This window comes from Oryzias melastigma, linkage group LG11, assembly GCF_002922805.2.
Source record: "Oryzias melastigma strain HK-1 linkage group LG11, ASM292280v2, whole genome shotgun sequence".
NCBI lineage: Eukaryota > Metazoa > Chordata > Actinopteri > Beloniformes > Adrianichthyidae > Oryzias > Oryzias melastigma.
Window position 1 is genome coordinate 24,169,238 of NC_050522.1, and position 13,322 is coordinate 24,182,559.

A 13,322-nucleotide genomic window follows, 5' to 3' on the forward strand; every position below is an offset into this window, starting at 1 on the left:
GAGTTTTGTTTGTGAAGTATTTTTTTGTTTTTTTGGGGGGAGGGTCATTTTTTTTTAATAAAAAACGAAACAAAACCGTCAAAAATGTTTCTGAAACCTTCTTGCTGAAGTCACGTTTCAAACATTCACAAACACTTTTCCGTGCCGTTCTAATTTTAGATGACTCCAGAGTTGACATGTGCAGGCTCCGCCCCCTCAGCGGGGTACTTGTCGTAGATGCAGTTATGACATTTCTTGAATTCTCCTCTAGAAAGTCCAGAAAAGGATTTTTAGAGGTTATGTAGTGGGGCTAAAATGTCCAGATCCCAAAACTAGTGTTCTGCATTTTGCTCTACCTGGATTGAAACCTAATATTAGACTTAAAAAAACATGATAATAATAATAATAATAATAATAATAATAATATTAGACTTAAAAACTCAAAAGTATCTCATTTTGAGGAAAGTTTTTTTATGTTTTATTACTGATCTGCAAAAAAATCTTTGAAAAACTTCAGAATTTAAATTAGTTTCTGCATAAAAAAGTGCTAAAACAATTATGAAATATTTGTCTTGCATAAAGAAATGTTTGACCAAAAGGAAATATTAACACTGCAGAGAAGTGCGTTCCTCCAGGAAGCAGTAATTGAATCATTTACTCAAATCTGTTGAGTCAGCATTATGCAACAATGCAGGGTTGATGAGGAATGCTGTGCATGCAGGATCATGTTCTGAGACTATAAATAGCAAAAGAAGCTGGACGTTTACTGTAACTCCATCCTTTGATATAATAATTACAATATTATCTGCACTTTTTGAGCATTCAGTGCAGATTTTTGACTGAATCCTGTAAACCTCTTAAAAAAAAAAGACATTTCTGCAGCGTTTAGTCACCTTTGTTTTGGACTAAAGACAAAAAAATACTTTTATTTTTTCTATTTTCCGACTGAATTGAAGCTGAAAACCTAAACTATGAAGCTGCCATAATGTGACTGACAGCTGCAGCTGCTAAACTCTATTTATAGAAAGAGCTCCACAAGAACTGTACACTTGAAAATTCATTTTAAATGAATTTATTACACATAAAATATATTTCTTTTTAGTTTTTAATCTTATTACACTTGATAAAAGACAAAACTAACACATTACCAAGTTTTCAGTAAATCCATGAATTATTTTGAGTCATTTGGTCTTCAAAAAATCCCTTTTTAAGCAATATCTATTATTTTATTTTATTTTACATAATATTTTTAAGCAGAGTTAAGGATTGAATTGACCAACAATGTCGTAAAAACACATTTAACAATGGTACAACACAAGTTGAAAGTAAGCACATATTTGCTAGTAATCTTTAAGGCAAAATCGTGTGAAATTACCAGAATATTATACAAAAATATGCATGTTTAAGACTAATTTCATGTTTTAATTTTGTCCTAAAAGGGCAGGAAATCATGACTTTTTAAAATAAATACTTAAAACAAATTGTAGTCCTATTGACTGAATTTTTCACTCATAAATAGAGGAAAAAATCTTCTAATTTTCAACTTTTAACTTCTATTGTGGCAAGTCTTGATGCTAAACCAGAGTGCATGCTGGGTAATCTCTGATTTTGTTTTTAAGATTTAATTTGTTTTACACATTGATGTTCTTGAAATTTAATTCTTCAAGCAAGCACAACAAGTGGATTGCAGACAATTATAATAAATGTTTGAATCTGGGATTTTTCAAAATAAAAGACCTTGAAGAGCTTCCTGCTATTTATGAATTGCTGACAGAAAATATTTCCTTTAAGTTAATGATAATTTACATTCAAAAGTGTCCTACTTTATATTTTTACTATAATCATATTAGGAAGGTAAAACTATCCTTTAAAATATTGTTTTCTGATCCACGAGACGCAATAGAAGCCTGTTTGAACATAACAAGAAAATTGTCTATAAATGATCTGGTATCACAGAGCTAAATACTAATTTTAAATGTGTTTTAGCACTTTTACCGGAAACCACAGAAATATTCTAATTGTTGAGTGTGACTGCAGAAAAAATGTGATTCTTTTTAAAAAAATTTTATTTTTATAATTTAGTTAAAATTTTTTGCTTTGTCGTGTTAGCAAGTCCTGAAGGTTATTTTTACTGCTGTACCCTGGTGGCTCCACTGAGGTCCAGATAAAAATAGCTGCACAACATCAGGTGGTATAAAACTATGAAAAAATATTTGAAAAAGGACATTAAATCACAAAGATTTGTTACTGAAAAGAGTAAACTGGTCTACAAAATGTTTCTTATTTGCAATTTTTTCTGAGGCGTTTGTGTTTTATAAGAAACAGAAAAAGCATTTCAGCTAAAATCAAACAATAAATAAATTTAGTTTAAAACCAAGAAAAGTATAATAAATTGCAGTTTTAAGCTGTAGTTTTCACAGTAAGCCAAATTTAAATACACAGAGAAAGACATTAGCTATCTAACTAACGTTTTTAACTCATTTTTTTATCTATTGAGAAATTAATAGACTACTGTGGTGTTTAGCTAATATTTTAGCAACATGCTAACATTTTTTGCTAATTTGTTATCTACTGAGGTTTTTATAGGCTAATTTGTAATTTAGCCAATACTTTAGCAACATGCTACCGTTTTTTGCTAATTTGTTATCAACTGAGGTTTTTATAGGCTAATTTGTAATTTAGCCAATACTTTAGCAACATGCTAAAGTTTTTTGCTAATTTGTTATCAACTGAGGTTTTTATAGGCTAATTTGTAATTTAGCCAATACTTTAGCAACATGCTAACGTTTTTAGCTAAGTTGTTATCTACTGGGGTCTTTATAGGCTAATTTGGATCTTAGCTAATGTTTCAGCAACATGCCAATGTTTTAATCCATTGGAGTTTTTAGAGGCTAAATTAGAATTTAGCTTCTATTTTAGTAACAGGCTAACATTTTTGACTGATTTAGTTCATCCATCCATCCATCTTCCTGACCGCTTCGTCCCTTTCGGGGTCGCGGGGGTGCCGGAGCCTATCCCGGCTACTGAAGGGCGAAGGCGGGGTACACCCTGGACAGGTCGCCAGTCTGTCTCAGGGCCTCAATCACACACACATCCACTCTCACATTCACACCTAGGGGCAATTTAGAGTCTCCAATTAACCTATGAAGCATGTTTTTGGACGGTGGGAGGAAGCCGGAGTCCCCGGTGAAAACCCACGCATGCACGGGGAGAACATGCAAACTCCACACAGAAAGATCCCAGCCGGGAGTCGAACCGGGGCCTTCTCGCTGTGAGGCAAGAGCGCTAACCACTGCGCCACCGTGCAGCCCACTGATTTAGTTTACTAAGGAATTTTTTTAGTTTATTTTGGAGTTAGCTAGTATTTAAGCAATATGCTAGCTTGTTTTTTGGCATTTACTACGGTTTTTTTGTGGCTAATTTGGAGTTGAGCTCATATTTAAGCAACACACTAAACATTTTTTCAAAATTAGCATGTATTAAGGATTTTTAAGCAATGTTACTACAAAATTTTCAGAAATTTAGGTAAACTTCAGCACTCTTTCATAGTTCTGTAATGACATTTCCAGTCTTTTAGCAAATATAACATTTTGGAAATAGCTTTTACAATTTCAGCAAATCCCTACAGCAATTAAAGTAAATTGCATCACCATTTTCTGCAAACTGCTTTAGCATCTTCAGCGACTACTTTCAACAAAAAAAAAAAAAAACATTCACACTAGTATTGTTGCATGTAAAAGGACGACTTTTAAGATAGATCTAAAGATGATTGGAAAAAAACTGTGATCAGCACCAAGTTCCAACACAAGACCTCAAAAGGTCACCTGAAAGTCTGACCAGTGTTTGTGCACTCACTCCAGGGACGCCCCACCAGGCCTGTTCACCTCTAATTACATGTTCATCTGGGGTGAAACACGAGTGTGGGAGGGTGATCGGTGTCACAGAAAGACGATCGGGTCGGGTGCTCGGCCCGGCATGACTCAAATACTTTCCACCATCATGTTTGCTTTTGCCAGCAACAGAAAGCAGCAGAAGAAGATGAGTCTCCACCAGCGATTCTGAAGTGAACATGTCTGAGGAGAAAAAAGCTCCCCAAAACAAACCTTCCAGCAACAAGAACATCAGGAAGCTCTGGGCTGCCAGCATGGTGTGCAGCCTGACGAGCAGCTGGCAGCATTGGGTGTCTGAGAACGAGAAGAAGCAGGCCAGCGAGCCCACCGGCTGGGCTCCCCCTTCACTGGAAGATCCGACAGCAGAACCCAAAAAGACGTGGTCTCCTAGGAAGCCGCCTCCACCTCAAGCCCAGAAAACCTCTGAGATCCTTGTGGCCCAAACCTCAAATCCTCAGGGAGTCCAGAACTCCAGCCAGCCTTGCATCAAAACAAAGCAGGTGGTGAAGACTGTGACCCTTCAGGAAAAAGGTGCAACCGTCGGACTCCTGACTGAGAAGACGAAGAGGGAGCCTCTGCCATCGGACGAGGAGATCGACAGGCTGCTGAGGAAGAGAAGTTCCCCGACGCGCCGCAGGAAGTGCTCCAACATGGTGTCCTCTCTGACCAAAAGCTGGAAGCAGATGGAGAACGAGCAAAAGCTTTCGAAAGACGAAGGAGGACTGGCAGAGGAACGGAAAAAGGAAAGCAGGGATGCAGGGACTGAGAAACCAGCCAGAGAAGATGCTCCAACATGCGTGATAAACATTTCTGAAGACATAAACAACTCTGAGGAGGAGACGGTGAGGATAAGAAGACCTCAGGTCTCGACGTGAGTATCTGAGTTCCCTTTTTGCACCATTTTAAGCAGAGTGTACAAATAGACAATTCCCAAATCCAGTGCCCTAGAAATGCCCCAGAAGTCTCTGCGATTAACTAGCATGCACTGTAGCTAACCAGATTAGCAGATATCGACCACTGTGCATTATGTTTGAACTACAGTATGCATCATTGAAAAACACGTGGAGTAGTAGAGTCATAACATGTTAAAGTCCCAATAGCTGTCAAGAACCGCAGTGTGCCAAATTTGTTCTCCACATTTGACCCATCCCCTGGGGGAGGGGTGAGCAGCAGACCCAGTCATACTCGGGAACCATTTGTTGGTTTAACCCCCAAATCCAACCACTTAATGCTGAGTGTTCAGCAGGGAGGCACTGGGTCCCATTTTTAGAGTCTTTGCTATGACTCGACCTGGATTTGAACTCACTACCGTCCAGTCTCAAGGCGGACACTCTACCACAAGGCCACAGAGCTGGTTTTAGCATATAAAAAATACTTGAGTAATGTCAAAACTCAGGGAAATTAAATAGTCCTGCAATATAAAGTCTTTTGGTACTTAGCTTACGTGGATATTTCCAATACATTGTGGATTTTCCCTTACCAAGAATAAGTATACTTCAAGTATATGTTTTAAAGTATACTCAACTAAAAGAATATTTTCTGAGGTGCACAAGTACACTTAAAAAGTATACTGGCAGTTTACTAACAAGTATATTTATTTGGACTAAATTGGGTCACTTTTAGTTTAGAAAAAGTATATTTAGAAATATATTTAAAGTAACCTTTCCGGTATAGTATTAGTTTACTGGCAATAAACTTTATGTTTACTCTAAGTTTATGAAAGTACACTTTGAAGTACTGTATACCTAATGTAGCTTTTAAGGTTTACTTTTAGTTTACAAGTAATAAGCTTCTACTGATTAGTGTATTAAAATGTATTTTCAATATACTGGAATATCCTAACAATACATCTACTCTACTTTTAATGCTGTGTAAAAAATATTTAAGGATGGTGAAACATTTAGGCTAAATATATCTGAGTATAGATAAATATAATCCAAGCATACTTAAAATAAATTCATGAACTTCTATGATTTATCTCGAATAATTACCTAAAAAGTATACTATCTTAATTTAAGTTTTAAAAAGTATAAAAATATAAATACAAGCACTAAATTTGGGATGGATATACCATAGAATTACAGAAAAGCAAGTTAGCCACCAGAAAAATCCAAAATGGTGGCTGTTTGGAAAGATGGTGGCCAGACACTCAACTGTTACAAAAATATTCAACTCTATTTGCCTCAGTCTCAACATTTTATATTTTAAAATCTCAGATTTTCTGGTGGCTAACAAGCTTTTTCTGAGAGTGGAGATCCCTGGGCACACCTATGCCAAATTTGGCACTGTAACCACAAAATGTAGCATTATGTTTAATTATTTTTATTTTTAATAACCAGCTTCGCTAAAATGCAAGATTATGAATTCTTCATGTGGCATAATCTGCAACTTCTCGTAAAATTAGCCAAACAACTTCCGCTGCGCTCACGTTTCTGAGAAGAAATGAGCTTCTAGCTTCCTCAACATGTTTAAGGATGCAAAGGTTGAGCGTTTACAGGCTTTCAATTCCAGCAACAGCTTCAACAATAGCGCCTGGAGGGCAGGAATGTTTCTGGCTGAAGGCAATCACACCCTGTTTACATCCATGACATAGGTTTTGTTTTTTTTTTTCTTAAGGAAACAGATTTTACGTTTTCATAGCTTGTCAGTGCCAACTTAAAACAAAGAGCTTAGTGGTTGTGAAAGTTCTTCTGGGATTTTTTCTTTATGCCAAATATTGATCAATTTGGGGATTTTTCTTGGCTTTTGGATTAAAAAAACATCTGCAACAGGAATTCCTTGACCAGAACCAGAAGTCTCTCCATGTTGCTCAAAAAATTTGCTTTTTTTCTACAATCTCTGTACACTTTTGGGTTAGGGTAAACTGGCTTCAAGTTGGGCTTTTAAAACCTGAGGAACCGGACTTTTGGTTGCAAAGCTCCAACTATAGCGGCCACTGAGATTAGCGCTCATTGAAGTCAACGGGACAAGAAATCAGGTGACCCAGCTGTCCGAACCTGAGATCCCAGTGGGATGCGGGACCGGTTCATGGCCAATTTCGACCACTAGAGGGTGTCATTTTGGCACTCTCTAGGACAGTATTTTTTAGACTCCCCAGGTTCTCAGTCTTGTTCCCCTAATTACATTGTATCTACTGGATCCAATATGTCGGTATGCCAGATTCTTGGTCCTATGGGTCCCCAACCTCACTATCTAAGTCTTCTGAGCCTAACATCCAGGTATGCCGGGTTCATGGTCCTTAACCTCATTATCTCTTAATTTTCTGGGCCCAAGATCTCAGTATGCCAGATTCTTGGGATAGTTCCACTATCTGATCGTCTTCAGGGGCTAACATCCTGATATACCAGGATCATGGTCTTAGATCCTTAACCTCACTATCTAAACATATTCAGGGGCCAACATCCCAGTTCAGGATCCCGGGTCCTAACCTCACCATCTCCAAGTCTTTTGGACCCAACATCCCGGTATCCAGATTCATGGTTCGTGGGTTCCACTATCTCCAAGTCTTTTGGACCCAATATCCCGGTATCCAGGTTCATGGTTCGTGGGTCCCACTATCTCCAAATTTTCTGGGGCCAACATCCCGATAAACCAGGATCATGATCCTAGGTCCTAACCTCGATATCTGAACATCTTCTGGGACCAAAATCCTGGTATGCCAGGCTCATGGACCTGCAATCCTTAACCTCACTATTTGAGTTTTCTGGGGCCAACATCCCGGTATGCCAGGTTCATGGTCCCGGCTCTTAACCTCACTATCTCCAAGTCCTTACAGCCACAGACCCATTCACACACTCATCCACACACTGGTGGTGGGTCCACCGCCAAAAACTGGTGCCAACCCTCCACCAGAGGCAATGTGGGGTTCAGTGTCTTGCCCAAGGATGTTTCGAAACGCGGGCAGCCAAGGTGGGAATCAAACCCGCAATCTTCTGATCAGGAGTCGACCGCCCCACCGCGGCACCACCGCCACCATAACCTATCCCCGTTCTATTTACTTCATTTTGGTTCAACATCCCGGTATGTGGGGTCCATGGTCCCGGGTCCCTAACCCCAATCTCTGAACCGTTTTTGGTGTTAGAGTTAGGGGTGGTTAGGTTTTGTGTAAGTTGCCTAATTTCTGCTCACAGCTGATATTGTCATTTGCAATCTTTTCCACAACCAGGTCCCACTCAAAATTCCTGCAATCATATTGAAAGAACCAAATTATTTTCACAATTCTTCCTTCTTACTGCAAGAAAATGTCACCCCCACCACAAATTCATAAACTCACCAAAAAAACTCTACAATGCCAATTGACCATTTGTTGATCTTTGACCTTGGAAAGAGGATGCCATCTTGAATTCTAAGAAAAAATTATCAATTTTAGTACCTTCCACATATTTAAAACCCTACATATTTTAACTCCTCAAGCATAATTGGGAAGGTACTTGAGAAAAAAAATGCTTTTAGAAGTAATAGATTGACAGTGCTAGCTTAGCTTGCAAAAGTTCCTTGTTGCGCTCATATTTTTCACCGGAATCTATTGAAAATTTTATACATAAATCCTTGGCATAAGCTGAACAAAACGATATAACGTACAATATGAACATATCAGTAATGTGGGCATGGTTAACAAAAAAACTTCAGTTGCTAAGGAAATCCAAAATTATACTTTTATTGACTGATCTAAAAGTTACATAGACAGGTTTGTCAGACCCAGGGGACCAAAAAATTAAATTGTTGCTATGGAGATAAACCAACAGAAAAGCCGCCACTTTGAAAAAATATTTTTTCATGAATTTGTCACGAGCAGCTCTGACCAGGTCGGCGGGAGCAGAAGGGGAGGGTAAGTGGTGTGTTGCAGCATCTCAGCTGGTGAGGCGGGGTCAAAGGGGGGCATTTAGGGTGGGGGTGGGTAGTCGCTACTTTAACTCATAAAAAATTTTAAAAAATGCTTTCCAATATGTCCTTCAGGTACAAAAAGGACGCGGAGGACGCAAACAAAATCAACACCTTTTCCAAGACATACAGCGCCGTGGGAAACCTCAAGAGCCGCTGGCAGAACTGGGCCGTTGAGCACACAGTCAACCAGAAGTTGAACCCTTTCAGCGAATACTTTGACTACGATTACTCCATGTCGCTTCGCCTCCAAAAGGGTCAGGAGGGCTACGGCCGTCCCAAGGAGGGAACCAAGACAGCGGAGAGGGCGAAACGAGCCGAGCAGCACATCCACCGGGAGATAGACGACATGTGCTACGTGATCCGGACCATGGCTGAGCCGGACCCGGACGGGAAGACGCGGGTCACATTCGGAGAGCTGTTTGACCGATACGTTCGGATCTCTGATAAGGTGGTGGGGATCCTGATGAGGGCCAGGAAACACGGGAAAGTGGCGTTTGAAGGGGAGATGCTGTGGCAGGGTCAGGACGATGGAGTCATCATTACCCTGCTGGTGTGACTTTTATTCTGAAAATCCTGTTATGGTCTGCCTATGTCAACCATGTCTGTTGCTGTGCCTCTCTGACCTCATTTTTCGACATGCGTGGATGGAGGTCGGAGAATGAGGTTTGATGATATTGTTCAGCAGACAAATGCAAGTTTCTGGGGCAGAAAAAACACAAGATTGGTGTCTTTTTTAACAGTTTGAACACTTTTATCTCTTCTTTGCTCATATTCAAATGATCAATTATTTACTGCGACTGTTTAAAATCTGGCTGAGCTGCATGGTGGTGTAGTGGTTGGCCAGAAGTCCCCGGTTCAAATCCCTTTTCTTGTTTGGAGTTTGCATGGTCGTCATTTTTTTACGGACACTCCATTTTCATCCTAAAGTCCAAAAACACGCTTCATGAGTTTAATTATGTCTCTAAATTGTATAATCTTGGCAACCTGTTCAGGGTGTACTCAACCCTCACCCTACAGTAGCTGGGATAGGCTCCAGCAACCATGTGGCCCCAAAAATGATTAAGTGAGTTCTAAAAAAAGACAAATATTTAAAGGAAATTGAGCAAAAAAATAATGGTTCATTCAGATTTTAAAACGAAATTCTCACAATTAGCAGTAGAAAAGTTGCATTCCCTTGGCGGAGGCTCCGGGGAAGACCCAGGACACGCTGGAGAAACTATGTTTCTCGGCTGGCCTGGGAACGCCTCGGGGTCCCCCTAGAGGAGCTGGAGGAAGTGGCCGGGGAGAAGGAAGTCTGGGTATCTTTGCTTAGACTGCTGCCCCCGCGACCCGGTCCCGGATGAGGCGGAAGAAGATGGATGGATGGATGGATGGATGGATGGATGGCATTCCCTGTGATAATGCTAGTGTGAATGTTTTTTGCTAAATGTAGTCCCTGAAAATGTTAAATTTGCTAAAAGACTGGAAATTTTGTTAAAGAACAATGAAAGTGCGCTGAAGTTGACCTAAATTTTAGAGAAATTGCTTTAAAAATTGCTTAAAAATCACTTATACATGTTGCTTAAAAATGAGCTAAACTCCAAATTAGCCCAAAAAATCTTAGTAGATGCCAAATTAGCCAAAAAAGCTAGCACATTGTTAAATACTAGCTAAACTCCAAAATGGCCCAAAATTTCTCCTCAAACTAAATAAGTCAAAAATGTTAGCATGTTGCTAAGCTAAACTCTAAATTAGACTAAAAAAAAAAAAAAAACCTCAGTAGATAGTAGAATAACCAAAAACATTGGCATGTTCCTAAAATATTAGGTAAATCCTAAATTAGTATAAAAAACCTCAGCAGATGCCAAATTAGCCAAAAGCGCTAGCACATTGCTAGAATACTACTAAAGGGTAAAATGACACAAAATTTCTCAGTAACCTAAATTAGCCAAAAACGTTGCTAAAATATTTGGTAAACCCTAATTTAAAAAAAAAATACTATAAAAGATGAAAACATAACCCATGAATATATAGGTTATGCTAATCTACTTAAAAATTTGAAATTTGACGACTTTCTCATTCATTTAATGTTCGGTTATATTTTGCTCAACATTTCAAAAACTATTAAGTTTATAAATACCAAAAGTACAAGCAAAAATGTTCTGAACAAGCTGAACGTTTTTAAACCAAGATTGCTAAAATTGTTAAATTGGTTTAAAATGTTAGCCTGTTGCTAAATTTGAATTTTCTTTTTCTTTTCAAATTTTCAAGATTTCTTTCAAGATTAGAGTATTATTTTTTTTCAAATGTTCAATTTTATTTTTTCAAATTTTAAATAATACATTTAAGTTTTTAACATGTATTTTTGAGTTAAACCAACTTTCAATTTTTTTTTTTCTTTTTCAAATTTACAATTCTGTTTTTTCTAATTTTCAGTCTGGTTTTTGATTATCTTTAAGCTGATCCCGATTTGCCGCCACAAATAACACATCTGCAGGATGTTGTTGTGATCGTTTACAGCAGGGAATATTTATGTTTAAGATTTTACTGCATCTTTACCGACAGGAATGAGCTTGTTCACTAGAATATTCAGATGATTCTTTTGGGCTTTGGCCATAAAGTTTGATCAGGAAACATGTCAATTTTCACTTCAGAAATAGTATTCTGAATAAGAAAATGTGCCAAAAGTAATTAAAAGTATAATGGGAAACCGACATTTCACAACTTTTCTTTAGCTGCTGGTTGCTTGATCCATTTTTGCTCCGCCCTCACACCAGATTATCCTCTTAAATGCTTTAGTTTAGTTTGTTTGTTAACCTAAAATCTGATTTTTACATCACAGGAGCAGACAAAAGGAACCTAACTCATACTGCTATAGTTGTGAATGGAGCAACAAGAAACAAAGACCAATTGAACATTCTTTTAAAAAAAAATGGTGTAAAAAAGTTAAAATAAACCAATGAAACTTCATCCGGAAATTAAAAATATTATTTTACAAACCTAAAAGTGCACAAAAATAAAAAAATAAAGGAAAATTGTTGCACCGCTCCACATTTTTACTAAAAAGAGAATTTTGAAGCCCATAAAACATGATAAAAAACAAAAAAAACATGATTATTGAATGTTGACAACTCCCCAAGTCATACATTCTTCATGTCTGCATCCTTGTGTTACCTCAGTCATTCTGCAGGTCTGTCATGCTATTCTCTGCAAAGCACAACTTCCCTGTTTTAACAGTAAATCCCATTCTAAGATCTGAAGTGATATTGCTTCTATCCTGTGTCATGACTTATAGCACTAATAAAAACTATCATTCTGCCTGTTTGTTTTTTAGCTCAGATAAAGTATTTAGTTGTTCATGAAGAAAACAAAATCAGTATCAATGACCTAAAGTGTTTTCTGTAATTAAAAAAAATGTTTACAGGAAGTAAAAAATGCTTTTCTTTGTCTTCTTCTGCATACGAGCGTGTTTTTTTGTGTGTGGTTTCACTTTCTTTCACATGAGCAGACGCTTGCAGGACAGGAAAGCGTATTTAATCTCAGCCGATCTTGACAGGGTGACTTGGCACACATTACCTTCTGACGTGACTCACTGTACTGGTTTACTGTCGCTCCACCTGAACATACAGTATCTGCTCCTTTGTTTTCATGTAGTTTGGCCAGCTCCCAAAACATAAAAAAATATATTTTCTTTCTTCAGTTCAGAAAAAATGCAAACTTTTCAAAATGCATCAGAAAAAGAAAAATAGGTTTAATTTTTAAGTCATAAGTTGAACCCCTGAATATGTTTAAATGTAATACCATTTGTTTAACATTTTTAAAAACACACCTGAAATCTCTGTGATACCTGAAATATATTATATAATTTGCTCAAACGTATATTACCCAGAGTTCCATGCTAGAAAATTAGGATTTTATGTGAAATGAACAATTGGTGGAGAACTGCTGATATGAAACCCCGGCTGGGCGGAGTCACAGGTGAGAAACCTGCTCATACTTTAAGTCTAACGCCTGAATCATCACTGAAACACATATGAAGCTGAGATATGAAGCCAGAGTGACATATCTTCACCCCTGGTATCTGAGGAAAGCCCCAGTGAGCAAAAACAAACAAAAAAAAAACAGATGTAGCATGAGATGGTTAGCCTCTTCATCACCATTCTCCACACTCTGAATGGTACATATGAATTTTTTGGCATCACTGACGTGACTGATCCCAAATGATGACCAATACAAAGAGAAGTAACCATGGTGACCCACCCTGATGGAGGTTAAAATGGAGGCAGCACAGAGGAAAGTTGGATACCTGGTAGAATTTGCCTAATAAATTCAACAGTCAAAAATAGCTCTGGCTAAGTGATAGAATGTCTCAACAGCATCGTCATGAACCATGACTCTGGGTGTGAACCATGGATCTGGTTATGGTCATGAACCATGGCTCTGGTCATGAACCATGGCTCTGGGTGTGAACCATGGATCTGGTTATAGTCATGAACCATGGCCCTGGTCATGAACCATGGCTTTGGTCATGGTAATGAACCATGACTCTGGTCATGAACCATGGCTCTGGTCATGAACCATGGCTCTGGT

General features: G+C 38.2%; 1 protein-coding gene across 1 annotated transcript; it reads left to right on the forward strand.

Annotated features, from left to right (window-relative positions):
• The first annotated feature begins 3,584 nt into the window (after positions 1 to 3,584).
• On the forward strand, positions 3,585 to 10,032 carry abrab (actin binding Rho activating protein b). Its single transcript, XM_024298433.2, has 2 exons — positions 3,585 to 4,740; positions 8,826 to 10,032. Exons 1-2 carry the CDS (start codon positions 4,049 to 4,051, stop codon positions 9,307 to 9,309), a joined length of 1,176 nt encoding a protein of 391 aa, XP_024154201.1. The 5' UTR covers positions 3,585 to 4,048; the 3' UTR covers positions 9,310 to 10,032.
• The last annotated feature ends 3,290 nt before the right edge of the window (positions 10,033 to 13,322 follow it).